The 27,500-nt window shown below is 47.3% G+C and overlaps 1 protein-coding gene across 1 annotated transcript in view; it reads left to right on the top strand.

Moving 5' to 3' along the window:
• Positions 1 to 27,500, top strand: part of PLCZ1 (phospholipase C zeta 1) — a 150,016-nt gene that overhangs the window by 57,017 nt on the left and 65,499 nt on the right. The window contains exons 6-8 of the mRNA XM_063445028.1: positions 10,108 to 10,335; positions 18,591 to 18,747; positions 19,047 to 19,163. Coding sequence (XP_063301098.1) covers positions 10,108 to 10,335; positions 18,591 to 18,747; positions 19,047 to 19,163 — 502 coding nt within the window. The remainder of the gene's footprint in view (positions 1 to 10,107; positions 10,336 to 18,590; positions 18,748 to 19,046; positions 19,164 to 27,500) is intronic.

Below are 27,500 nucleotides of genomic sequence, written 5' to 3'. Positions count from 1 at the left end.
AGCTGCTTCACTTAAAAGCATTATATCTTATTTAACCCCTTAAGGACCAAACTTTTGGAATAAAAGGGAATCATGACATGTCACACATGTCATGTGTCCTTAAGGGGTTAAGCGCCTTATAGCACAGAGCACTGTAACGGCACCCCCAGGCATAAAAGAGGTTAACAGACGTTTAGTAGCTCTTCCCCTTCCAGAGATACAGGCACAGCTACTGCAGAACACCAAACTCCCGAACTGGATACAAAATAGCACTCCAACTCCTGAACTGGAACCTCACTAATAGCTGCTAGCAGACGAACAGGAAAAACAGACAATCAGCTTACACTCCTGGCAATCAGTCTCTAACAGCATACAGTGAATACCCCCAAGAACGAGACAGAGCTCTGTGTTGACGGTCAAGCAGTGGTCTGTTTAATGGCACCAAAAGAACCTTCTTTTATGACAGTTTCCCTTAGGTAGGACCACCCACAGGGTGTTACAAAATAACCAATCATACACGTACATTACAGAAGACACTCCCAGCATTTACACACAAAATCCTCCCCTCTGCCTGTGGTACAATTATGTTACACAATGGTTTAACATAATTATCACAGACAGTAAAAACACAATTTTTCCACATACCCTGTAACTTTAAAACCATACATCCAATCTCCATAAAAATTACATATTTAAACTCAGCATACTTTAAAAAATCTCAAAAATCATACCAATCCCTCCAGTGGATAAAAAGATAGCCGGAAGTCCTTTATGACCGACCGCAAGCACATTTTCCTGCCCAAAACAGTTCCATAGATTTGGGCTGTGCGGTCGGTCAATTTCCTGTAGAAAAACGGCTAAGTCCCCTTCGAAGGCACGAACAGGTCCGTTCGTGCAAATAGCACATTAAAACAGGATGTTCGAATTGTCGAACGTACTTCGACTTTTACCGAAGTGTCGAAGTGGAGGCGACGGTAATGGTCAACAGTGTTCGTGTATTTGCGCAGCCGATTTTAGTTCCACAGATTCTTTAGCATACACCATTGACCACGTTCGACTAAATTAAAATGGCCGCCGCCATGTGTTCCTTTGTCGAATGGCGGCCACTTCGACAACTTCAACGACTTCGGCACTTCTGCTGCATCCGAAGTGCCATACAGAAAGTGCCAAACCTTCCCCAACAGTATTTAAAGGGCCAAAATGAGTGACATACACTCTGGTATGGCCGAATACTGTTTTTAAAGGGCCCAATCTCCCAGGGCTATAGTCCAGAGGCAACAGGCGGGCAACCAGGCTCCTCCAATGCAATGTGGCGTGATTGGTCTCGTCACATCTCTTCCCTCTTCCAAACAGACTAACAGACTTCTGACTTCAGTGCCCTTGTTAGTCCAGCAGCCCACCCACAAAACACAATCAGCAGTACAGCCCACCCACAATAAATGGTTACTACACCTGGGTAGAGGATAAACTTGCCCATGTCCAGGTGCCTCACCATGGCTGTGTGGGTGACTGGTAAGCTGACTTGGTGGGTTGCTGAGTGGGCAGAGACCAGCGGTACTCTGCCCTGGTGCCAGCGCTACCGTGGAAGTAGCCTGGTTGGAGCCTGGTTGTAGGAGGGAGAGACCGACTGTCTCCCCTTTAGATACACAGCTCTGCTGCTGCAGACCGACTGTCCCCCCTTTGAGAACACCGCTCTGTTGCTGGAGACGACTATCTCCCCTTTGGGGGGGGGGGCAGGACCAACCGTCCCTACCCCCTGTGCTGTAAGTGCAGAGACCACGGTCCTATCTGCACGGTTGTGGGGCTTACTGTCTCCCCCTGGTACGTTAAGCTGCCGCTGGGGAGAGGGGGTAACAAGCTCCTCTCCCATATATACTTCCAGCCACGGGGGAGGGAGACCGACTGTCTCTGCTCCCAATACAGAGTCCTGCTGCTGGGGAAAGGATACTGGGCTCTCTATTCCCTGTAGGATACTCTGCCGCTGGGGAATGGAGACTGGGCTCCCAATTCCCTGCTGTATCTCCCGCTGGGGAATGGAGACTGGGCTCCCAATTCCCTGCTGTATCTCCCGCTGGGGAATGGAGACTGGGCTCCCAATTCCCTGCTGTATATCCCACTAGGGAATGGAGACTGGGCTCCCAATTCCCTGCTGTATCTCCCGCTGGGGAATGAAGACTGGGCTCCCAATTCCCTAGAATTCACTCTGCTGCTGGGGGACAGAAGCAACTATCTCTGCCCCCTGTAACTCAGCCTGCCGCTGGGGAATGGAGACTGGGCTCCCAATTCCCAATACATCACTCTGCCGCTGGGGGATGGAGACTGGGCTCCTAATTCCCAATAAATCACACGGCCGCTGGGGAATGGATACTGGGCTCCCAAGTCCCTGCACATCACTCTGCCGCTGGGGAATGGAGACTGGGCTCCTAATTACCAATAAATCACACGGCCGCTGGGGAATGGAGACTGGGCTCCCAACTCCCTGCATATTACACTGCCGCTGGGGAATGGAGACTGCGCTCTCCTCTTCCCGTAACTGTACCTGCCGCAGGAGTTCCTCCCAACGTGCCAGCTGGCCCTCTCTTTCTGCTCGATATTGCAGATTCTTGAACACTAGGTTCCTCACGAACCGCACAGTTACATAGTTACATAGATACATAGTTACATAGCTGAAAAGAGACTTGCGTCCATCAAGTTCAGCCTTCCTCACATATGTTTTTTGCTGTTGATCCAAAAGAAGGCAAAAAAAAACAGTTTGAAGCACTTCCAATTTTGCAACAAGCTAGGAAAAAAATTCCTTCTTGACCCCAGAATGGCAAGATCTCTCCAGTGGATCGGGTCCAAAGAAGCTTAGGTGAAACCACACCATACGGTCATACTCTCTCAGAGAGTATCTGTACTCCACTGCTGGTTCCATCTTGGTGCTGTCAGGGTCGCTGTACTGGGACATGCGTTGCCCTCAAATTGTAAAATCCATAGAAATGGTGTCTCCTGTAGCTGTCCTTCTGTCTGTAGGAATGATCCCGCCGCTTGCCACCAATTGTAACGGCACCCACAGGCATAAAAGGGGTTAACAGCCGTTTAGTAGATCTTCCCCTTCCAGAGATACAGGCACAGCTACTGCAGAACACCAAACTCCCGAACTGGATACAAAATAGCACTCCAACTTCCGAACTGGAACCTCACTAATAGCTGCTAGCAGACGAACAGGAAAAACAGACAATCAGCTTACACTCCTGGCAATCAGTCTCTAACAGCATACAGTGAATACCCCCAAGAACGAGACAGAGCTCCGTGTTGAGGGTCAAGCAGTGGTCTGTTTAATGGCACCAAAATAACCTACTTTTATGACAGTTTCCCTTAGGTAGGACCACCCACAGGGTGTTACAAAATAACCAATTATACACGTACATTTACACACAAAATCCTCCCCTCTGCCTGTGATACAATTATGTTACACAATGGTTTAACATAATTATCACAGACAGTAAAAATAAATTTTTTCCACATACCCTGTAACTTTAAAACCATACATCCAATCTCCATATTTGAATTTAGCATACTTTAAACATAAACACTCTCAAAAATCATACCAATCCCTCCAGTGGATAAAAAGATAGCCGGAAGTCCTTTATGACCGACCGCAAGCACATTTTCCTGCCCAACAGTTCCATAGATTTGGGCTTTGCGGTCGGTCAATTTCCTGTAGAAAAACGTCTAAGTCCCCTTCGAAGGCACGAACAGGTCCGTTCGTGCAAATAGCACATTAAAACAGGATGTTCGAATTGTCGAATGTACTTTGACTTTTACCGAAGTGGAGGCGATGGTAAGGGTCAGCAGTGTTCGTGTATTTGCGTAGCCGATTTTAGTTCCACAGATTCTTTAGCATACACCACTGACCGCGTTCGACTAAATTAAAATGAGCGCCGTCACGTGTTCCTTTGTCGAATGGCGGCCACTTTGACAACTTCGGCACTTCAGCTGCATCTGAAGTGCCATACAAAAAGTGCCAAACCTTCCCCAACAGTATTTAAAGGGCCAGAATGAGTGATATACACTCTGGTATGGCCGAATACTGTTTTTAAAGGGCCCAATCTTCCAGAGACATAATCCAGAGGCAACAGGCGGGCAACCAGGCTCCTCCAATGCAATGTGGCGAGAGTGGTCTCGTCACAAGCACAAGCACAAGCACTTTTTTAATTTTTCTCATAAAAGACCTTGTTCGTGCAGTTTTTGCTATTCTGTTTGGTAGATTGCATTTCCCTCCTATTTTATCATTGTCCCGTTCGACTACTGAACAACTGCACAAACCAAGGACCACCCGGGAACTTGTTAACCCCTATTAACAACTTGGAACGTTTCTCACCACAGTGTTCTAATTGTTTGGCTGGGTGGGCGCAATTCCTAAGGACAACCACGAGGTGGTGGCCATCTTGTTTGCATGAATGCAGGCAGCGGTGTTTGGGCATGAATCTCATAGAACTAAAATCGGACACATAAACTTCTGAACACCGCTGGACTTCCATTATTGCCTGCGTTCGGTTCTATACAAGTAAGAAGGACACTGTTTGATGGAATTGTTCGTCTGGATGAGGAGAACAAGCTCCAGGATAAGACTATTGACTCTGTTCGGTAGTTTGTTAATTTTTAAACTACCGAACTAGACCGACCGCAAGCCCTGATTCTCTGGAACTGTTTTGGACATGTGTAACGGACCGTTTTGCTCAAAAGGGGATAAAACACAGTTTAGGCGATAATCCCCTTTAGATAGACCAGCAGCTACTGTAAGCACCAATTTCCCGAACTCCCAAACTGCACGGATTCACCAACCCTCGAACAGCAGACACACGAACCCTGGAAGCAGCCGAACAGGAAAAGCAATACGAACAGCTTACACTCCTGGCAGTCGGCATACAGTCAAATTCCCCCCAAGAATGAGACAACACTTCAGCTTCAGGGTTAAGCAGGAACTCATTTACTCAGGGCTACCTGCCCAGTATTTATGCAGGTCTCCCACCTGGTGGACACTCCCCTAGGGGACCAAATGGAAGACTGTAACAAAGGACAGACATAAACCAATTACAGACACACAGCAGTAAACATTCCCACAATGCATCATGGCTTCTGCCCTGGAGATAATTGTAGAAGTAATCCAATTATCTCCCAGGACAAAGACAAGACTCCATTACACATGTGGGGACCTAAATACAGTATTATGCTTTAAAATATATAACGTTACTTTTAATACATTAAACACAGACATGTAACATATCCCCAGATAGCTCAGGTCTGGGTGCACATTATTAGGTGAATGGCACCCAGACCACACGAATACAGTTTAATCGCCATGGAGCCAAAGTCTTTAATCACACGAATAGGCTCCATGGCATAGCTATCTGGGTTACCGCAGTTCACATAGAAATACCGAATTCCGGTGTTCGGTTAATCTTGTACGATTAGGAACCAGGCGACGGACGGCTCAGCGGTGTTCGTGCAATTAAGTGTCCGTTTATAGTTCCATAGGATCCTCGCCGAACACCGCTGGTCTTTCGCACGATTAAAATGGCCGCTGCCTCATGGTCGGCAAATGAACAAAGGCCACCCAGCGTTCATCAATTAAGCTGCGGTTAACCGCAGCTTCTGGGCGGTTAATTGACGGCACACTCCATCTCCTAGGTGGTCCCTCGTACGGTAGTTTGTTCGGTAGATGAAATCTACCGAACACCCCGGCAGAAAAGGCACGAATATGCCTTTCTGCAGGGAAAATAAGCTTTTTAACGTCTGGTCCATAGTCCAAAGGAAGCAGGCGAGCAACCAGGCTTCTCCAGTTCACAGTGGCGAAGTTGGTTTCGCCACAACATGGGACCATGCGTGTGGTCGGTCAAATAAATGACTTCCAGGATATTCCTTAACTGTGATTTTTGGATATGTTGGTCACCCAGATCAGGGATATCAGGGTATGTAACATTTGTGGGAGTTTTGGATGTTTTAAACAAATTTTGGGGTTTTATAAAAATGTGTGTTTTGTGTTTGGAGATTATTGAGTTTAGTTCTGAGAGTCAAAGTAATTGTGTATTTGTTTACTCTCAGGTCCAGGGGGGAGCGCCCCTTGCATGGGGACCTGCATTTAAGGCCAGTTGTGGCTACCATTAAACAAGTTACTGCTTACCCTCAACAAAAAGTCTCATCTCATGTGTGGGGGAAATTGCTTTTAAGAGCATATTGCTACACTCTCTTAGAGGAGAGGTCTAGCCACTGGAAGCTGGATCCTGGTCTTGGGTCCAGGGTGGGTGGAGGACAACGAGACCTCAACCAAGCTTTAATTCTATAAGTGGGGACAACAGTGCTAATGGTGTCTGGTCTCCAGCTTGGAGGTACTCAGAGGTACTAGGAAGCAGTGATTGGCGGAGGCACCCAGTCGGGGTGCCAGGTGGTCCGCCACAGCATCCTCTATTCACTGCATGCAATATTCAGTGCCAAACAGCACAACACAAGGTGACGCAGCAGCCGAACCACCAGGGGGGAAGAAGCCGACAGGCTGTTAATGGCTAGTATCACCCCCAGATTATCGCAATGGAAAGCAACCCTGCGGTCCTGCAGCAACGATCCCCATAGCTCCAAGGCCACCACTTTTGGGAACAATTCGAGACATGCCAAATTGAGGGCCAGGAATCCGGCCATGGATCCACACACCAGTGGGTGCCCAAGATAGCCCCAAAACCCACCGATTCTACCGCGTCAGTGAACAAGTGCACAAAATAGTGAGGCCTGGATATGCCAGACGTAGCGGCAGCATTGCGCCGATTTAACACTCTGCCCATCGGCATCATGCAGGCAAAGTTAAACTTACGCAACAGCGCTTGCAGCCAGCGCAACTGAATCTTCCTCATGCCCAATGCCACTGCCAGGGGCACAAATTTGACTGCTCCGTAAACAGCAGCCACACGCTTCTCCCCAAATTCCCTGACCTATGCATCATAAATCATCCAAATAATGCAGAACGGAGTTGCAGCCTGACTCCATACGCACTACCCATTAGAAGAAGGAGCTAAAATACTCAAAATAGAAGCAAGAAATCGCGCAAACCGATGGGAAAACAGAGATCCACAAAGAATTAACCATCAAAACAGCACCCCAAGAGATGAAAGGAGACTTCAATGTCTATCTTGGCCATGAGAGCCCCAGGACCCGCATCCCGCACCACTCAGACCGCCTCGTCAAAAGACAAGTAGGAAACCCTACAAAGCTCCTCCGAGATATGGTTATTCAGTTAGCCCCCGAAAGTTGGTGAATCAGGACCCAGAGGTGCGCAAACTGAGGTGTCCAAAAGGGGCCCGCCATACGCCCCAATGCCACTTCCTTCATGAGCTTGTTCTGCATCACCTCAGGATGCTCCCGAACTGAGCAAAGGTTCTGACACTCCACCGATACTGCCCGGCCCTGGTGGGGGATGCGAAACTCATCTTGGAATCCCCCCAGTAGCAGCGCTGCCACCTCACAATTCCCATACCTATTTAACCATGGGAGCATCATGCCGATGTCCACCGGCATCCTCCTCCTTTGGCCCCAAGGCGTCAGGCTTCTCCACTGCCTTTCCGCGCTTGAAGCACTGGAAAGCTGAGTGGGATCCTGTCAGGATTACAAGTTGATCCAGCACGCAGTACTGTGTCACATCTAGGACTAAGTATAACGTATAACCGGACCTCAGAATGGCCGGACTTAATGTCTCCAAGAATAGTCAAAATACTAGGTGAGGTCAGGGACACAGAATCAGACACAAAGATGAGGGAAAGCCAAAAGTCAAGGATACCAGCTAGCAGGGAAGTCAAAACAAAGCCATAGTCAAATACCAGAAAATCAAGATCAGGAACGCACTCTCGGATAACCATAGGCATGAAACCACGACAGGGCAATGAGCAAGAGGAGAGTTGGGTTTAAATACCCCTCCTGTGGATCTGATTGTCTGTAACCGGCCTTTGACCCCAAAGGCAATTACCAGGTTTACATGTGTTTGATTGCTGCTCAGCACAAAACCCTCCTGTGGATTTGATTGGCCATGACCGGCCTTTGACCCCAAAAGTAATTGCCAGGTTTCCATGAGCATGATTGCTGCTCGGCACAACTTTTCCTTTCAGGACAGTAATGTTGCTTGGCACAACTTAAATGCACAGTAAATGCCATTAACTACATTTTTATGTGCTGATGAATATGTGACAGATCCCCTGCAGACTGAGCATTCGTGCTAGAACTTACAACTTGCTCCTCACTGGCATTGGTTCTCGTTGAACTGCCAACAACAACCGAGGTGATGGGAACTGGCCGACGCAGACTCTGTCCCTGCTGCGCCATCCCCCCCAAAGAAAGGAATTTTCAGAAAACTAAGCCGTTCCCTCTCTTTCTCCGAGTACTTAGCATCCTTGTCAGGGGGAGGTAAGTCCTCCAACGGGAGCAGGGAGAAAATTTCCACAAATTCCCCCTCCAGATCTTCACCCGAACCTCAGGTTTTAGGTGTAGGCCCGACCAGCACACGTATGTTGCCACCTGCACCATCTCGCCCGCGCCTGCAGGAGCCAAATCTGAAGTCCCAGCACATCTGGATGAGGACGAACCTGCAGACCTCGCTGGGGATGATCCCACCGTAGCTGACCCCTCCCCATACTGACAGAATCTGACCGTTCAACCCCACCAGCCCCATGGCCAGAGTAAGCCCTGTGCAGCGCTCCCAGTGATCAAACAAACCCCGCAGTGAAGAGGCAAACCCACACAGATCCTGCCCTGGAAGCATGCCATCGCACACACCGCTAGCGCTCCAAACTGTCCCAACATCCCCTAAGAGGGGGCACTTACCACTCGATGCAGAAGTAGAAGGTAACAGAGGAACCACACGATGAACATGCTGGCCAGCATCCGGAACCCCAGGAGCCACAAGAGGGACCGAAGCAGACACGTCCATGGGCAGAATAGGACAACACCTGTGGAGAGACTATAGGTAAGAGAGGTCCCCTCCCGACCCCCCCAGCTGTGATAGACCCATTCCCAGGAGTAACCCCCAGCCCAGGAGAGAGAATAGGCCCAGGGAGCGAAGAGGGAGAAGGAGGGGATCTGACTGACCTACTGCCTGTTGGGGAGACAGTGTCCCGTGGAACCCTTCCAAACCCTTGCCCCCCCCGGATTCCTTACACAGGCTCAAAGCCCTCTGCGGATGTACCCGCGGCTTTCTCACCCTCCTGGAGGCCTGACCAGAACCCAGTACAGCAGACGAGCGTAGAGAGTGCTGAGAGTCTGGGGGAGTTGTCTGGGCCACCATGGAAAGTCTCACGGCCTGGGATGCAGCAGCCAGTGTAGGAGGATCTTCAACCCGACCCTCTGCTGTGGGATGTGAGGTCCGCAGGTCAGGACTTACACTCACCACAAACATGAGGCCTGCGGTTGCCGCCCTGTGATCCGCCGCCGCGGAAGGCCAGGCCTGCAAATCGAAGCTTTGGTCACCCAGTAGAATGAACAGCTGTGTGACCCGCGGTCCCCGGAGCTCCCGAAGGGGCAGCCGCCTAATACACGGCTGCAGGTCGGGACTAGGGCTCCTACTGTGGTATGTCTGCGGTGAGTAGCCAGAGGTACTGTACCGGGATGGAGGCCTTGCCCTGCGCCTCACAGTGTCCAGACCACCTGGCAAAGGGGCTGGAGCCACGGCAGCAGCCTGACAAGTTGTGCCTGAAGGTTCCTGCCGCCGTCAAGCAGGGACTCAGCCCTAAGTGCAGCGAGCACTGCATCAATATCCATGCTCTAGGCTGTGGCAGATAGTCAGGAAAGTAAGCGAACAATTCCTAGCCAAATAAAAAATGGCGGGGGGGGGGGGAGTACAGAACTTGTCTCCTATTTATATCCCCACCCTGTCAATCACTCACTGCTGACCACACCTTGCCCCACCCTACCACTCTTTCCTACACCCCCTCTAACACTCACACATGCTCCTTGATCCAGCTAGCTTTGCCTGCCTCCTCAGGCTCTGAACACTTGGTGAACTTTATGAGGCATCAGGGAATAAGAGGATTAAATAATGGGGGTATTATGCAAAGTGCAAGAAATGGCAGATATATTTTATATATTTATTTATATTTTATTCATTGGCAGGACCTTAAATTTAAAATTTTGATTAAAAATAAGAAAATTGGAGAGCTTGAAGGCACCATCCTTAGTTACGGAATGAACAAAAGTGGTCAGACTGGGGATTGCATTGAGGACATTGAGGACATTTGTGCTAATGAAGAAACTCCATCAAACTCTGCCAAAAAACTTTTTACATTTAAATTTAACATCTTTAAAAGAAAAGAAGAATCAAAAAGCAAAAAGGTTCAAAATGTAAGATAACAATAATATATTTGTAACACTATTAGATGTAATATAACAATAACATATCTATAAGTAGTAGATGTAAGATAACGATAACATATCTATAACTAGTCGAAGTAATATAACGATAATGTATGTCTATAACTAGTAGATATAAGATAACGATAATGTATGTCTATAACTAGTAGATGTAATATAACGATAATGTATGTCTATAACTAGTAGATATAAGATAACGGTAATGTATGTCTATAACTAGTAGATATAAGATAACGGTAATGTATGTCTATAACTAGTAGATGTAAGATAACGATAATGTATGTCTATAACTAGTAGATGTAATATAACTATAATGTATGTCTATAACTAGTAGATGTAAGATAACGGTAATGTATGTCTATAACTAGTAGATGTAAGATAACGATAATGTATGTCTATAACTAGTAGATGTAAGATAACGGTAATGTATGTCTACAACTAGTAGATGTAAGATAACGATAATGTATGTCTATAACTAGTAGATGTAAGATAACGGTAATGTATGTCTACAACTAGTAGATGTAAGATAACGATAATGTATGTCTATAACTAGTAGATGTAAGATAACGGTAATGTATGTCTACAACTAGTAGATATAAGATAACGATAATGTATGTCTATAACTAGTAGATGTAAGATAACGGTAATGTATGTCTATAACTAGTAGATGTAAGATAACGATAATGTATGTCTATAACTAGTAGATGTAAGATAACAATAATGTATGCCTATAACTAGTAGATTAAGATAACGGTAATGTATGTCTATAACTAGTAGATGTAAGATAACGGTAACATATCTATAACTAGTAGATGTAAGATTAGGATAATGTATATCTGTGATAGATCCATCTGTACAGACTAGTATTGCTGGTTCGTCTGTTTGCCTTTATTTCGTTGGATTTCCTGTCCGTATGCCCCTGTTCATATGGTTCCGGAATACCGATTGAAACTACCGAACGGACGGCCACCCAGGAGAGGAGTGTGCTGCTGGTTAACCTCTTGGCCCCAATTAGAACGTTGTGGTTAACCGCAGACACCTCTCCGTTCCATCCGTATGGGTGGTCGTCGTTCGTATGCCGACCACGAGGCGGCGGCCATTTTGGGACACGAGGAAGATCAGCGGTGTTCGGTGTCGATTCTATGGAACTAAAAGCGGACACTTTATCTACCGAACACCGCAGGAAGCTGCCGCCCGCCTTCTATTTCGTCGAGGCATACGAACACCGGTCCGTTCAGGAGTTTTGTAACGTACGTATGGACTTCACCCAGATAGCCGTCCCATGGAGTCAATCATATACCGAAAGACTTGTGAGAGACTTTGACTCCATGGCGATTGAACTGTGTACATCGGATCTGAGCGCTATTCGGTAGAAATATGCACTCAGACCCAGGCTATCTGGGGATACGTTACACGAACCATATTTATTCGGTATTTCCTCATTTATGTATTTTAATGTATTTTTCATATTGTATTTAAAATGGTGATTTGCCTCTATCCTTGGAGATAATTAGGTTTCTTCCCAATTATCTCCAGGATAGAGAGGAAGGATTTATGGGTAAAATGGGGAGGGCTTACACTTAAGCCACTGCAATTGGCTACTGTCCTATATGTGTTACAGTCTTCCACAAGGTCCCCTAGGGGAGTGTCCACCTTGTGGGAAACCTGCATAAATACCGGGCAGGTAGCCCCCATTAAAGCAGATTCCTGTTTGACCCTCAAGACGGAGCTTGGTCTCGTTTGTGGGGAGAATTATTAGTGTGAAAGGAGTTCGGCTGATTTTATGGTCGGGAGTTGCCGCGTTCTCATATCCTCTGTTCGGGAGTTTGACGGTCGGCTGTACAGAACCTGTGTTCCTGGAGAAGGGGATTATTTATTAAATGGTGGCTTCATCTATTTGGCGGTGAGTGTCGTAATAATTGGTGGCAAGCGACGGGATGAATCCCACCGCTCAGAAGGCCAGCTACACATCCCAGTTTGGAAAAACAGTATGAAGAGTTAAGGCGTGCTACCCTTAAATATATATTGGAACGCAGAGGACAGTCAGTGAGTAATCTCGAGAAAAGAGAGATTATTGCTATATTATTGGAAATGGATGCAGCACAAGGAATGGAGAGAGCTACTGTGCCTGGCATACTGGATTTAACACCCAAGGAGATACAATTTAACCGGGCAGTTCAGATAAGGCTGGCACACTTTGGCCCCAACCCTGCAACAGATATTGTGGAGCGAGTGCAAGCAGCAGTAGCAGCACACCAGGCGCTCGAGGGAAGAGGAGCTGCAGCAGCAGAGGTACTCAATAACAATGTTGGAAGGAGAAAGGTACCCTTTGCTGCATTAAAAAATGTTGTTGAATCAGAGGGAGAGATTGACGGGTTCCTGGCTGACTTTGAAAGGCAGTGTGCCCTACACCAGGTACCCGCAGAAGAATGGGTCACTATCCTCTCTGGGAAGTTATCCGGCCGGGCCAGTGAGGCATTTCGGGCCGTCCCAGAGGAGGAAATCACAAGCTACCAGGCAGTAAAAGATGCCCTTTTGGCCAGGTACGCCGTGACCCCCGAGGCGTACCGGCAGCGATTCCGGGACACCAACTAACAAACTGGCGATTCCTATGTGGAGTGGGCATGCAGAGTGCACCGCACAGCAGCCCACTGGATGGCAGGGTGCCAAGCGGTAACTGGGGAAGAGGTGCTGCAAGTGTTTTTGTTGGAGCACTGCTTTGATCGGTTACCTGCAGGAGTTAGAGAGTGGGTTAGGGACCGCAAACCCTCTACCTTACCCGAAGCTGCTCGTCTGGCCAATGAGTACACCGACGCATGGAAGTTGGACCAGGCAGCAACCAAGGTCCCTACCCAAGTGGAGTACAAACCGGCAGCACCTCCAACCACTACTGTGTATCACCCTCCAACCCCCACGATACCACCAGCTAATAACTATGTTCAGCCAGCCCGATTCAATGCCCGGGATTACTCACAGCCTATTCGGTGCTTTGGGTGCACAAGAGACCAGAGTGCGCGTTGAACAACGCTAACCAATACCCAGTCGTGGAGAAGACCAGCCGGCGGAAATCTGCATCCACCCCAGCCTGCTGCTCACTGTCTTGAGCAGGAGGAATTTTGGGGTATACTACATGAGGCTGATCCAGTACAAGCAGCACATCAGGACAACCGTCAGCAGCACAGGCAGACCATTAAGCTGAATGGCAGAGTGGTCAATGGATTGAGAGACACCGGAGCCACTATGACCCTGCTCCAAAATAACCTAGTTTCGGAACACCAACACACTGGGGACACTGTGGCAGTGAGGGTAGCAGGAGGCGCCGTGTTCCGTCTACCTGTTGCCCGGCTTCATTTGGATTGGGGAGTGGGCGCTAGACATGTGGATGTGGGGGTCATAAAATACTTGCCTGCCGATGTCTTGCTTGGGAATGATCTGGCCCCTTTGGTTTCTGCCTATGCTCCAATGGGACCTGCTGATGTTAGCCCAGTGACTACCCGTGCTCAGACCCGTGCTACTGGAACCGGCTCGCCTGCTGCTGAGACCCAGGTAAGACCCGCTTCCCCGACTGGTACCCTAGATCAGACCCCTGTTAGCTGGCATTCCCCAGAGGAGTTTGGGAGGGAAACCCGGGCAGACCCGACTCTCCAGAAGTACAGGGATAGGGCAGATACCAGAGAAGAAGGAGTAGATAGGGAACGGTATGAGTGGGTGGGGGACAGGTTGTATAGGATTCCTAAGCCTTCCCAGAAAAGCGTTGCCCCTCCGCCGAATGGACAGCTGGTGGTGCCCGCGAAATACCGGCAGGAGATTCTGCAGATAGGGCATGATGTTCCATTAGCTGGACATCTAGGGTCCCACCGCACAGCCTATAGGATCACGCAGAATTTCTTTTGGCCAAATTTTAATCAGGCTGTGCGGATATATTGTAGTACGTGCGACACTTGTCAACGGGTAGGAAAGCGGGGGGACCACCCAAAAGCTAGGCTTATGTCTATGCCTATTATTGGGGAGCCCTTTGCCCGCATAGCCATTGACATTGTGGGTCCACTGGCCAGGGCTAGTCCATCAGGTAAGAAGTATATTCTCACCATGGTGGACTATGCCACTCACTATCCAGAGGCAGTAGCGCTGTCTAATATAGAGGCAGAGACGGTTGCTGATGCCCTGGTTAGGATTTTTACTAGGGTCGGGTTCCCTAAGGAGATCGTCTCTGACCAGGGAACCCAATTTACCACTGTGCTCACCCAGCAGCTGTGGAAGGTGTGCGGCATTAAACCGCTGCTTAGCTCACCTTATCATCCACAGACTAACGGTCTCTGCGAGCGATTTAATGGTACCCTCAAGCAGATGTTGAGGACTTTTACTGACACCTGCAGAGACTGGGAGTGATTCCTGCCCATCTGTTATTTTCCTACAGAGAGGTGCCCCAGGAATCTACTGGGTTCTCCCCCTTTGAGTTGCTTTATGGGAGAAGGGTCCGCGTACCCCTAGATCTCATTAGAGGCCACTGGGAGGGGGAGACAGAGCAGAAAGGGACCCCCATAGTACCGTATGTCCTGGAACTCCGGGACCGCATGGAGAAACTGTCTCTGATGGTAAGAGAGAACCTCCAGGCGGCCCAGGGGAGACAGAAGAGATGGTACGATCGGGGTTCCCGGCAGCGGTCTTCCAGGTTGGGCAGAACGTGTCAGTGCTCAAACCTGTGAAGGTGAACAAGATGCAAGCATCTTGGCAGGGCCCGTATAAAGTGGTAGCTCAGGTGTGTGATATTACCTATCTTATAGCCAGCTGTGCAGATGAAAGGATCCAGCGATCCTTTCATGTGAACATGCTGAAGGAGTATCAGGAGAGACCGGAGGATGTCGCTGCAGTGTGTGCCCCAGCTGCAGATGACCCAGAGAACTTACCCCTTCCCGATTTGCTAGAGAGGGACTCCCAGACTGACCTTACTAGCCTTGTACAGCTAGGGGACAGGTTGAGCCCCACAGAGAAGGGACAGGCAAGACAGCTTCTGTGGGAGAAGCAGGCGACGTTCTCCCAAGAGCCCGGCTACACTACCCTAGCTTTACATAAGGTAGAGACCCCTGGACAGAACCCTCTGCGACAGCCCCCTTACCGTATCCCTAAAGCAGTCCGAGAAGGAATGCGGAAGGAGATACAGGAGATGACCCAGCTTGGGGTCATCGAACACCCCGATAGCCCTTGGGCTTCCCCTGTAGTCCTGGTACCTAAGAAAGATGGGACCACCCGGTTCTGTGTGGACTACAGGAGGCTAAACGAGTGGACCACCACTGACGCCTACCCCGGGTAGACGAATTAGATCGTGTTGCCAGGGGATGCTATCTGACCACCATAGACCTGTGTAAGGGCTACTGGCAGATTCCCCTGGCCAAGGATGCTATCCCCAAGTCTGCCTTCGTCACCCCATTTTGCTTGTACCAATTTAAGGTCATGCCATTTGGGATGAAGAATGCCCCGGCTACCTTCCAGCGTATGGTGGATAGGCTCCTCGATGGCTTCCAGGAATTTGCTTGCGCATACCTGGATGACATTGCGATCTACAGTGGGTCCTGGGAGGAACACCTGGTACATGTAGGGGTGGTACTGGACAAAATTCGGGCCGCTGGCCAGACATTGAAGCCAGAGAAGTGCCATCTAGGCATGGCTGAAGTACAATACCTGGGTCACAGAGTGGGGTGTGGGAGCCAGAGACCGGAGCCAGCCAAGATAGAGGCAGTGGCTAACTGGCCCACACCTATCACTAAGACCCAGGTGTTAGCCTTCCTGGAGACGGCAGGGTACTATTGACGCTTTGTCCCTGACTACAGCACTATTGCTAAACCCCTGACTGACCTGACGAAGAAGAATCTCCCTAAGCAGGTCCTGTGGTCTCCAACTTGTGAAGCTGCGTTTCAAGCACTTAAACAGGCTCTTGTGAATGCCCCTGTCCTGGCTGCCCCAGTTCCTAACAAACGTTTTCTCGTCCATACAGATGCTTCCATGTATGGACTGGGGGCTGTGCTGAGCCAGGTCGGGGAGGATGGAGGAGAGCACCCTGGCGCATATCTCAGTAGAAAGCTGTTACCCCGAGAAGTGAGTTATGCGGCAGTGGAGAAGGAGTGCCTGGCCCTGGTCTGGGCATTGAAAAATTTGAGCACCTATTTGTACGGACAGGAATTTTCCCTTGTGACGGACCACAATCCCCTTGTGATGGACCACAATCCCCTTGTCTGGCTTAACCGGGGCTCAGGAGACAATGGTAGACTGCTGCGGTGGAGTTTAGCGCTACAACCGTATAACTTCAACATCAGCTACCGACCCGGTAAGCAGAACGGGAATGCAGATGGATTGTCCTGGCAAACTGACGTCCCTACCACCTCCTAGTCCGGTCATCCCCAAGTTGACCCGCCAAAGGTTCCAGCCGGGTCTGCCGGAGTGTTCCACCAGGAGGGAGCCGTGTGACAGATCCATCTGTACAGACTAGTATTGCTGGTTCGTCTGTTTGCCTATATGTCGTTGGATTTCCTGTCCGTATGCCCCTGTTCGTGTGGTTCCGGAATACCGATTGAAACTACCGAACGGACGGCCACCCAGGAGAGGAGTGTGCTGCTGGTTCACCTCTTGGCCCCAATTAGAACGTTGTGGTTAACGTTGTGGCGGCCATTTTGGGACAAGAGGAAGATCAGCGGTGTTCGGTGTCGATTCTATGGAACTGAAAGCGGACAATTTATCTTCAGAACACCACTGGAAGCTGCCGCCCGCCTTCTATTTCGTCGAGGCATACGAACACCGGTCCGTTCAGGAGTTTTGTATTGTACGTATGGACTTCACCCAGATAGCCGTCCCATGTAGTCAATCGTGTACCGAAAGACTTGTGAGAGACTTTGACTCCATGGCGATTGAACTGTGTACATCGGATCTGAGCGCTATTCGGTAGAAATATGCACTCAGATCCAGGCTATCTGGGGATACGTTACACGAACCATATTTATTCGGTATTTCCTCATTTATGTATTTTAATGTATTTTTCATATTGTATTTAAAATGGTGATTTGCCTCTATCCTTGGAGATAATTAGGTTTCTTCCCAATTATCTCCAGGATAGAGAGGAAGGATTTATGGGCAAAATGGGGAGGGCTTACACTTAAGCCACTGCGATTGGCTACTGTCCTATATGTGTTAGTCTTCCACAAGGTCCCCTAGGGGAGTGTCCACCTTGTGGGAGACCTGCATAAATACCGGGCAGGTAGCCCCCATTAAAGCAGATTCCTGTTTGACCCTCAAGACGGAGCTTGGTCTTGTTTGTGGGGAGAATTATTAGTGGGAAAGCGCTTTTTGTTATTTCTAGCTGTGAAAGGAGTTCGGCTCATTTTATGGTCGTGAGTTGCCGCGTTCTCATATCCTCCGTTCGGGAGTTTGACGGTCGGCTGTACAGAACCTGTGTTCCTGGAGAAGGGGATTATTTATTAAACGGCGGCTTCATCTATCTGGCGGTGAGTGTCGTAACAATATCTATAATTAGTAGATGTAAGATAATGATAATGTATGTCTAGAACTAGTAGATGTAAGATAACTATAATGTATGTCTATAGCTAGTAGATGTAAGATAACGATTATGTATGTCTATAACTAGTAGATGTAAGATAACGATAATATATCTAAGAACTTTAAGTCTTGAAGTTATGACACTTTGATCATTTTGACCAAAACCTTACCTCTCGGTGCTGCACCATATTATTATTATTATTATTACATTTATATAGCGCCAACAGATTATGTAGCGCTTTACAATGAGAGGGGGATTTAACTATAAATTGGACAATTACAGGAAAACTTACAGGAACGATAGGATGAAGAGGACCCTGCTCAAACGAGCTTACAGTCTATAGGAAATGAGGTATAAAACACATTAGGACAGGAATATCAATCAAATAAGGTGGGAGTGAAGCAGAGCTGGAGGAGAGAGTAGAGAGACAGATATGTGAGGTAGAGGTTACTCTGGGAGGCCATAAACTTTCCTAAAGAGATGGGTTTTAAGGCACTTCTTAAACAATTGGAGACTAGGGGAGAGTCTGATGGCGGTAGGCAGGCTATTCCATTTCTAAGATAAATCTTATTCGTAGATCTGATTGTAAAACATGTTGGTGTTTTTATAAATAGAATTTACACCACTTATTATTCTGACATGTGAATGTTTTTTGTTTGATTGTATTGTTTCCATACAGACAGAAAAGGAGACTCTGGCTCCGGAACTGTCTGACCTGGTGATTTACACCAAATCTGTCGCGTTTCGCAGCTTTCAACATTCAACGAGAAACCAGAAATTCTATGAACTTAATTCAATATCTGAAGGTGTCTGTGAGAAACTAGTAAAGGAGTCAGGTAACATGTCTATTTACAAACCTCATATCATATTATTGACTCATTTTATGTATATTAATATTTCATTTTTATACAGCTGTACGATCTATCTGTTAATAGGATTATATTTATTAGAATTTGGTTCCAGTTCATATTTGAGGTGAATGTTAGAGTTACAGGAGGTTATTGTATATTTGATAGACAGAGAGAGAGAGAGAGAGAGAGAGAGAGAGAGAGGGACAGAGAGAGAAAGTAACTGAGGCGAAGAGATAAATAAAGAGAGATAGAAGTTATAGAAATTTGTGTTGATATTTTCCCAGCTCCAGAATGTATTTCTCATAATATGAAATTCATTACAAGGATCTACCCGAAGAGCACGAGAGCTTCATCTTCCAATTTTAATCCTCAGATGTTTTGGAATGTAGGATGTCAAATGGGTAAGTGTCCCTACAGACTATACATTAATGTGTATTTATTATCACTTCACTGGTAAGAAGAGATCACAATCAATCAATGCTTGTCCCCTCTCTAATATAATTATTATAATATCATTATTGGATCCCCCGTCCACGTCACTCTCAGCTTCCAATTATAATTTCCATGCACTCACCTGATGTTCACCTGATTATCCTCCACAGTGTCCTTCTTCTTGTTTTTATACCTCATCTCCTTTAGACCCTCTAGCAGGGTCCTCAATAACCTCGTATCTCTATTAACATTTGTAAATGTTTATCTCATTTGTTTTGTGTTATTCACCCTGATTAGAATGGTAACGAGCTGGGGGATATATTGGTTCTGTAAAAATGCCAATAATAAAAAAAAAAAAAATAATAATAATCATAAAATAATAATTTTAATGTATATGCTATAAAATGGCTGTTTGCAGTATTGATGCTGATCCTTACATTTTATATATATTCATACACATGGTAATGGCTGGCTATGAGACAGTTAATGGCTGGCTACACCACTTATGTAGACAAAATGAGCCAAAATTCTGCTTTTTTCCCCACATCACTTACACTGCTAGCACTGCCAGGGCACGAATTGTTTTTAAAATTCTCCGAGCCTGGATCTGCGACATTTGGCCTGGCGGAGTTCGACATGGCTGAAAACCCCATCAAATTCAGCCATGTTTGTTGCCTGGATTACAAAACTCAGATGTTGGTGAATTCCATGAACAATGTCGGGATTTTGCAGTCCCAATGGTCCATGTTTACCAGGATGGTTTTGCCCTATTTGGCAGTGGCATACTAAGGAGGGGGCAGGAGCGGCAGCCCCCTGGGTGCCATGACCAGGGATGCATGAGCGGTCCAGCTGCACAGGGCCCCATGGCAGTTGGTGCCCTGCTTCATACCTGGATTGCCTGCAACACTGCTTTATCCTGCCTACCTGGTTTACTACCAACCCTGCTCCATACCAACCTGGATTGCCTGCAACACTGCTTTATCCTGCCAAACTGGTTTACTACCACCCCTGCTCCATACCAACCTGGATTGCCTGCAACACTGCTTTATCCGGCCAACCGGGTTTACTACCACCCCTGCTCCATACCAACCTGGATTGCCTGCAACACTGCTTTATCTTGCCAACCGGGTTTACTACCACCCCTGCTCCATACCAACCTGGATTGACTGCAACACTGCTTTATCTTGCCAACCTGGTTTACTACCAACCCTGCTTCATACCTGGATTGCCTGCAACACTGCTTTATCCTGCCTACCTGGTTTACTACCAACCCTGATCCTTAACAATCCTGCTTAAACCCTATCTGGACATTCGGCTTACCTTAATTTACAAGGTGTTATTTTCATAACCTGAACCCTTATTGCTCCTTATACCTGTCTCACTATTCTATCTATACTTTCATCTCTATCTTTCTTATTATTTGCAACCCTGTTCATTTCTATATAGGGCATATTGCCTTAACGTTTATTTCTCTCGCTTCCCTTCTCCCTATTCTTTCATTTTATAAGTTAACCTGCTTGTGGCGAAAGTAACCTCGCCACTTGTACTTGGAGAGGCCTGCTTGCCAACCTCTTGCCCTGTGACTATGGCCCCTGGGATGTATTGCCCTTTAAAAGCATTATTTGGGCATATTGCATTTCAAAATGTGGTGGAATCTCGGTAAAAATAAATTTAGTAGGCCGAGATTACCACGTGGCATGTGTACGTGCATATGCTGACGTATCGATCAGTTGGTTGCACGAGGCAAGATACGATCAGTAGTGTACGGAGCATGTGCAAGAATACAGGATGTAGTATTCCCCCTCCTCCATTGTGCTGGACAAGCCATGCGGTCAAACAGGAAGTTAATTCTTATTTGTGTTGATTGGTTAAGAGAATGTGCGGGTGGAGCTTAATATGGGAGGAGTTATGTGCCTATATAAGGAGCCTGCACTATTGTCCGGGGCTCAGAACTTGCTGTATTTTGGTGACGCTAGTCCCTCTGAGTCCCGATCGGTGATCCAATAAAGAATCTCTTCCTTCCTGAAGAAACCTGTGTCCATCTCTCTGTGCTTGGCTTCCGTCAGTTTCTCCGGTATCATTTGGTGCATTGGCCGGGAAGCTCATCGTTCAACGGTAGCTGAGAGGCAGAGGCGTGAGACGGTCTATCTTTGCCCACGTTCTCTACGGCTGCACCCCTGAACTTCTGCGTGGACCTCCCTTCGTCTCGGCGCCACTGGTCTGTTGTCCAGGAGATCATCGGCCTCTACGTGAGAAGTGCTGGGGTGTCCCCGTCGATGAGTGTGAACTCAGGTTCAGGAACGAGGAGGTAAGACAACTGCTGTTTTAGACGGCAGGACCCACTAGGGGTATACCGATTGTGCGGTAGGCCCAAAGGGGTTTGAATCTGTGTATCTGCCCCCTCTGTCGGAGGGAAGGAGCGAAGGCGCACCGCTCGATCGAACGCTCTTTAGTCAGACCGTTTGATTTTGTTAGTCAGGCGGGGTCCTGGTGTAAATAGCCCTAGCCGGACACCGGTGTCTTGTCTAGACTAGCGTTCTAGGGTGTATATTACGTTCGCTAGGTCGGAGGGACCGGGAGACTAAGCGGCGCCTGTGTAAATTCGGTTCGCTAGCTCTCAACCTATCTGGGCTAAGTGGGAAGGCGTGTAAATTTGGAACCTACTAGACTTTTGATAGTGCGACTAAGAGGCGCCTGTGTAAATTCGGTTCTCTAGCTCGCTATATGTGGTGATTGGGCAGTGTGGCTAACCAAAACGGGTGTATATAGTTTTAGGTAGTCCATTCAAGGTACTGGCCAATAGTTTAGTTGGGAATTGTAAATGTGTTAACGATTGTTTAGTAAAGTGTATATCTTGTTAAATAGCGCGAGCTCAGCCGTCTAGCGAGAGTGTTAATAGTGTGTTGCTGTATTATAGTGCACGGTACCATAACCTTGTATATTTACTGACACTGTATATAAGTACTAATCATTGTCGTCCATTGCATGTTTAACACCATAACCACTAATAATTGTATTGTGACCTTAACTTGTGCTTTGACCTATGCTAACCGTACTGTAACCGCTATTTGTAAAAGACGATGTTACTGGGGTGTGTTATAGACGGGTAATTCGTATATAGAGAATTATAGTGTGGGTGACTGTATAGTTACGCCAAAGGGCATAATATTGATTATATAGTGACTGGTGTAACAGCTGTGTGTGTACGGGAATTCCCTGAGTGTTTATTGTTATTGTGTATGTTTCACTTGGTAACCGTACCACGTGGTGCTGTTGCCAGAGGAAACGGGTGTGACTGTTGAATAGTACGCGTGTATAGTATTCGTTGTCGACGACGTTCCATTGTTAAGTATGGGTGCGTCGCAGTCAACGATTCCGGATCCCTTAGGTTGTATGGTGAAGAATTTTAAAAAGGGATTTAAAACTTGTGATTTTGGGGTTAAAATGTCTCCTGTACGTTTGGTCACTTTGTGTACTAGGGAGTGGCCTACTTTGGTTGCGGCATGGCCGCCACGTGGCAGTTTGGATCCAACTCTGGTACAGCGCTTACACGTGGCTGTATCAGGTAGGCCTGAACTTTACGGCCAGTTTCCCTATATTGATTGTTGGAGACAGGCCGTAAATGACTCGCCAAAATGGCTCCAGACATGCCACGAGGAGCAGTGTCGCCTCATGGTAGCTAGGACTTGTTCGTCCACTAGGACTGGTGTTAGGCCCATTTTGGACACGCCCCCTGAGTCCGAGATCCCTTTGCCGCCCCCTTACTTTCCGTTAAGAGGAAGTGACGCAAATGCAGGAAGTCCTGCAGCCCTCCCCTCATTACCCCCATCCACTTCCGCTTCCTCCTCCAGTACAGGATCCACCCCCCCTCGTACTAAATCTCCCCTTCCGGAATCAGAACCAACCCCCATTAAAAACGAATATCCTGATTTGGCGCCACTTCAGACTTCCGGTCAAGCTTCATCTAGCTCGGCTCGAAGTGTTTTATTTACAACCTTTTCCCAAAACCAAGCTCCCATATCCCCATACCCTATTTCTCCCCGACTGGAACCTATGACTGACGCCCCTCCACGTAGCCCCATACAGACCCGACAGTTGACCGGTGCCCAACAATTAAAACACTATCAGATGCCTCTTCGTCTGAATCCTGGGTCAGCCTATATCGATGCCGCAGGCCAAATGGCACATGCTGACCCAGTCTTTGTATATGTCCCATTCACGACAACCGATCTTTTAAATTGGAAGACCCACAATTCCTCGTATACTGAGAAACCACAAGCTATGACTGATCTGTTCACCTCAATAGTACAGACACATAACCCGACATGGGCTGATTGCCAGCAGTTATTAATGACTTTATTTAACAATGAGGAAAGGACAAGGATTAATCAAGCGGCCATTAAAGCACTAGAGGATAAAGCCCGTACTTTAAACCAAGCCAATCCATCAGCATGGGCCGCAACACACTATCCCAACACCGATCCCGATTGGGATTGGGGGTTCAACTCAGAGCCTATAGAGACGCTATAATTGCTGGCATGAAAGCCGGAGGAAAGAAAGCTATTAACATGTCGAAGACAGTTGAGGTGATTCAGAAAAGCGATGAAGCGCCCAGTGTCTTTTATGACCGATTATTGGAGGCATACCGCTTGTATACCCCCTTTAATCCGGAAGACGCAGATAATTCCCGAATGGTAAACTCCGCCTTTGTCAGCCAAGCTTACGGAGATATTAAGCGCAAGCTACAAAAGTTAGAAGGGTTTGCAGGTATGTCAATCACCCAACTAATGGAGGTAGCGAATAAGGTTTATATGAATAGGGAAACAGAAAGTAAGAAAGAGGAAGAGCGCAAGATGCGTAAAAAGGCTGATATGCTAGCGGTAGCGATCGCAGGCGTAGATAGACGGGGCCCAGATAGAGGCGATAGTAGATGGAGTAGGGAGCCCTTGAGTAGGAATCAATGCGCGTATTGCAAGGAAGAAGGGCATTGGAGGAACGAATGTCCGCAAAGAGAGCAGTACGAGAGAGACCAACCTAGGGCAGGCTACGGAAACTTTAGAGGCAGAGCGAGAGGTAGAGGAGGCCCCGGAGGGAGTAATGGTAATAGAGGGAGTAATGGGAACAGAGGAAGTGTTAGGGAAGACAGGTATATTCCAGCAGCGCAAAGGTCCCGCGATAGAGAAGGCAGGGACTTCGTAGGATTGGCTGACACGGTCATGGAGGACTATTGATACCGACCGGGCTCCATCCCCCTTGGTCGAGCGGAGCCTATGGTCGATGTATCAATAGGGGGGAAAAGGAGTGCGTTCATGATCGACACTGGTGCTGAACATTCAGTGGTGACTAATCTAGTTGCTCCTCCATCTGGAAGGACTATTACTGTGATAGGAGCAACTGGAAGAAGTGCTGAAAAACCGGTTCTTAAAAGTCGACTCTGTACATTGGGAGGCCACATAATAAAACATCAATTCCTTTATATGCCTGAGTGTCCAGTCCAATTGCTGGGACGTGATATGCTATCAAAATTACAAGCGCAGATTACGTTCCTACCAAATGGAACAACATCTTTAAAGTTTAATGGACCTTCAGGTATCATGACATTATCCGTACCAAAGGAAGAAGAGTGGCGACTTTATACAGTGTTGACTAGCCAAAACCCTAGGAGTGATGAGACATTATTTAACATACCAGGAGTTTGGGCAGAGAACAACCCACCAGGACTGGCCCGCAATATTCCACCTATAAAAATTGAACTAAAACTTGGGGTTTATCCAGTGAGCCTAAGACAATACCACATCCCGCAGAAGGCTAAGAAGAACATCCAATCCTATCTGGATAAGTTCATACGGTATGGTATCCTAAAATTCTGTACTTCCCCCTGGAACACCCCATTGCTGCCTGTTCAAAAGCCCGGTACAGATGAGTATCGACCTGTGCAGGACTTGAGAGCAGTCAATGATGCGGTTGTTAGTATACATCCAGTTGTACCCAATCCATATAACCTGCTTGCTTTAATTCCGGGTGGGGCTACTTACTTCACAGTCTTAGATCTCAAAGATGCCTTCTTTTGCCTCCGAATTGCCGCAGAAAGTCAATGTATTTTCGCTTTCCAATGGGAGAACGCTGTAACGGGCTCAAAACGCCAGATGACTTGGACAAGACTGCCCCAAGGGTTTAAAAATTCACCTACCCTATTTGGTTCAGCCCTAAGTCAAGATCTACTGGATTTCGAGTCCATCCCAGGAGAGTGTGTATTGTTACAATATGTAGATGACTTGTTGATAGCAGCAGTTACAAAAGAAATCTGTCAGCAAGCAACGCACGATCTACTACACATTCTCTGGAAGGCAGGATACAAGGTGTCTAGAAAGAAGGCTCAGTTGTGCTTGCCAACTGTCAAATATCTGGGATTCCATATCTCTGAAGGTCAAAGAATTATGGGGCCAGAGAGAAAAGAAGCTGTCTGCCAAATACCAATACCCAAGAATAGAAGACAAGTGCGAGAATTCTTGGGGGCAGCAGGCTTCTGTAGGATATGGATTCCCAGCTATGCGATACTGGCAAAACCTCTGTATGCAGCTATCAAAGGTACAGAGCACGACCCCTTCTTATGGACTCAAGAACAACAAACGGCATTTGAAGATGTGAAGAAGGCTTTGATGAGTGCCCCAGCATTAGGTCTACCTGATCACACACGACCATTCTACCTGTATGTACACGAGCAAAGAAGAATGGCTGTGGGAGTATTGACACAGTACTTGGGATCATGGCAAAGACCTGTTGCCTACATGTCTAAGCAATTGGATGCAGTGGCCAGCGGACTTCCACCTTGTCTAAGAGCAGTAGCTGCAGCCGCCCTGCTAGTAGCTGAAGCCGATAAACTCACTCTGGGTCAAGAACTTTATGTACGAGTCCCACATGCAGTACAGACGTTGTTGGATTACAAAGGAAATCATTGGTTTAGTAACAGCCGTATGACCAAGTATCAAGCAATGTTGTGTGAAAACCCAAGAGTGCATTTAGAGACTGTAAACACCTTAAATCCAGCTACCCTTTTGCCACAACCTACTGAAAGTCAACATGATTGTTTGGAAGTAATGGATGAAGTATTTTCAAGTAGACCAGATCTTCGTGATTTTCCCATCCAGAACCCCGATGTTCAATATTATACCGACGGCAGTAGTTATGTGAAAGAAGGGATCCGATATGCAGGATATGCAGTAACAACAATAGACAAGGTGATAGAAGCTCGGCCACTGGCGAAAGGAACATCAGCACAAAAGGCAGAATTAATAGCACTAACACGAGCGTTACAATTGGCTGAAGGTTTAAGAGTGAATATCTATACGGACTCTAAATATGCGTTTTTAACCACTCATGCCCACGGAGCTTTGTATAAAGAAAGAGGACTACTGAATTCAGAAGGCAAAGAAATCAAATACGCAGCTGAAATCCTACAACTATTGGAAGCAGTGTGGGAACCGAAAGAAGTCGGTATCATACATTGTCGAGCGCATCTGAGAGGAGATGGTGATGTAACCAAGGGAAATCGGATGGCAGATAGTGCAGCTAAGCGTGCTGCTGAATCAGGAAGACAGGAGTATGTGGGGCATATAGCTGCTCTTATACCAACTCCACTGTCCCAATGGACTCCAGTTTATACAGCTCAAGAAGAGGAGTGGTTAAAGACTGAACCAGGAAAGTATTTGGAGAACAAGTGGTATCAGCTAGAAGATGGAAGAATAGTCATACCAGCATCACTAGCGGTAGAAATTGTCCAAAATTATCATAACGGGACACATTCTGGGAGAGACAGTACTGAAGAATCTCTCAGAAAACATTTCTACATACCAAGATTGTCCAACTTGACTCAGGCCATTGTACGAAGATGTGTAACGTGTGCTAAAAATAATGCAAGACAAGGACCAGTAAAGCCACCAGGAGTCCAGTTTATGGGGGGACTCCCCATGTCCGATCTACAAATAGACTTTACAGTGATGCCTAAATCGGGTGGACATCGTTACCTGTTGGTAATTGTGTGCACCTATTCAGGCTGGGTAGAAGCATGTCCTACTCGTACAGAGAAAGCAGGAGAAGTTGTGAGATTCCTGCTACGAGAAATAATACCCCGATATGGACTACCCTGTTCTATAGGATCGGACAATGGTCCAGCTTTTGTTCATCAGTGCCTACAACAACTGACTCATATGCTTGGTATAAAGTGGAGGCTTCATACTGCATATAGACCCCAGAGTTCTGGTAAGGTAGAGAGAATGAATAGAACTATTAAGAACCAGTTGGCTAAA

This window comes from Pelobates fuscus, chromosome 3 (genome assembly GCF_036172605.1).
Source record: "Pelobates fuscus isolate aPelFus1 chromosome 3, aPelFus1.pri, whole genome shotgun sequence".
NCBI classification, from domain to species: domain Eukaryota; kingdom Metazoa; phylum Chordata; class Amphibia; order Anura; family Pelobatidae; genus Pelobates; species Pelobates fuscus.
This window is presented reverse-complemented; position numbering and strand designations above follow the sequence as displayed.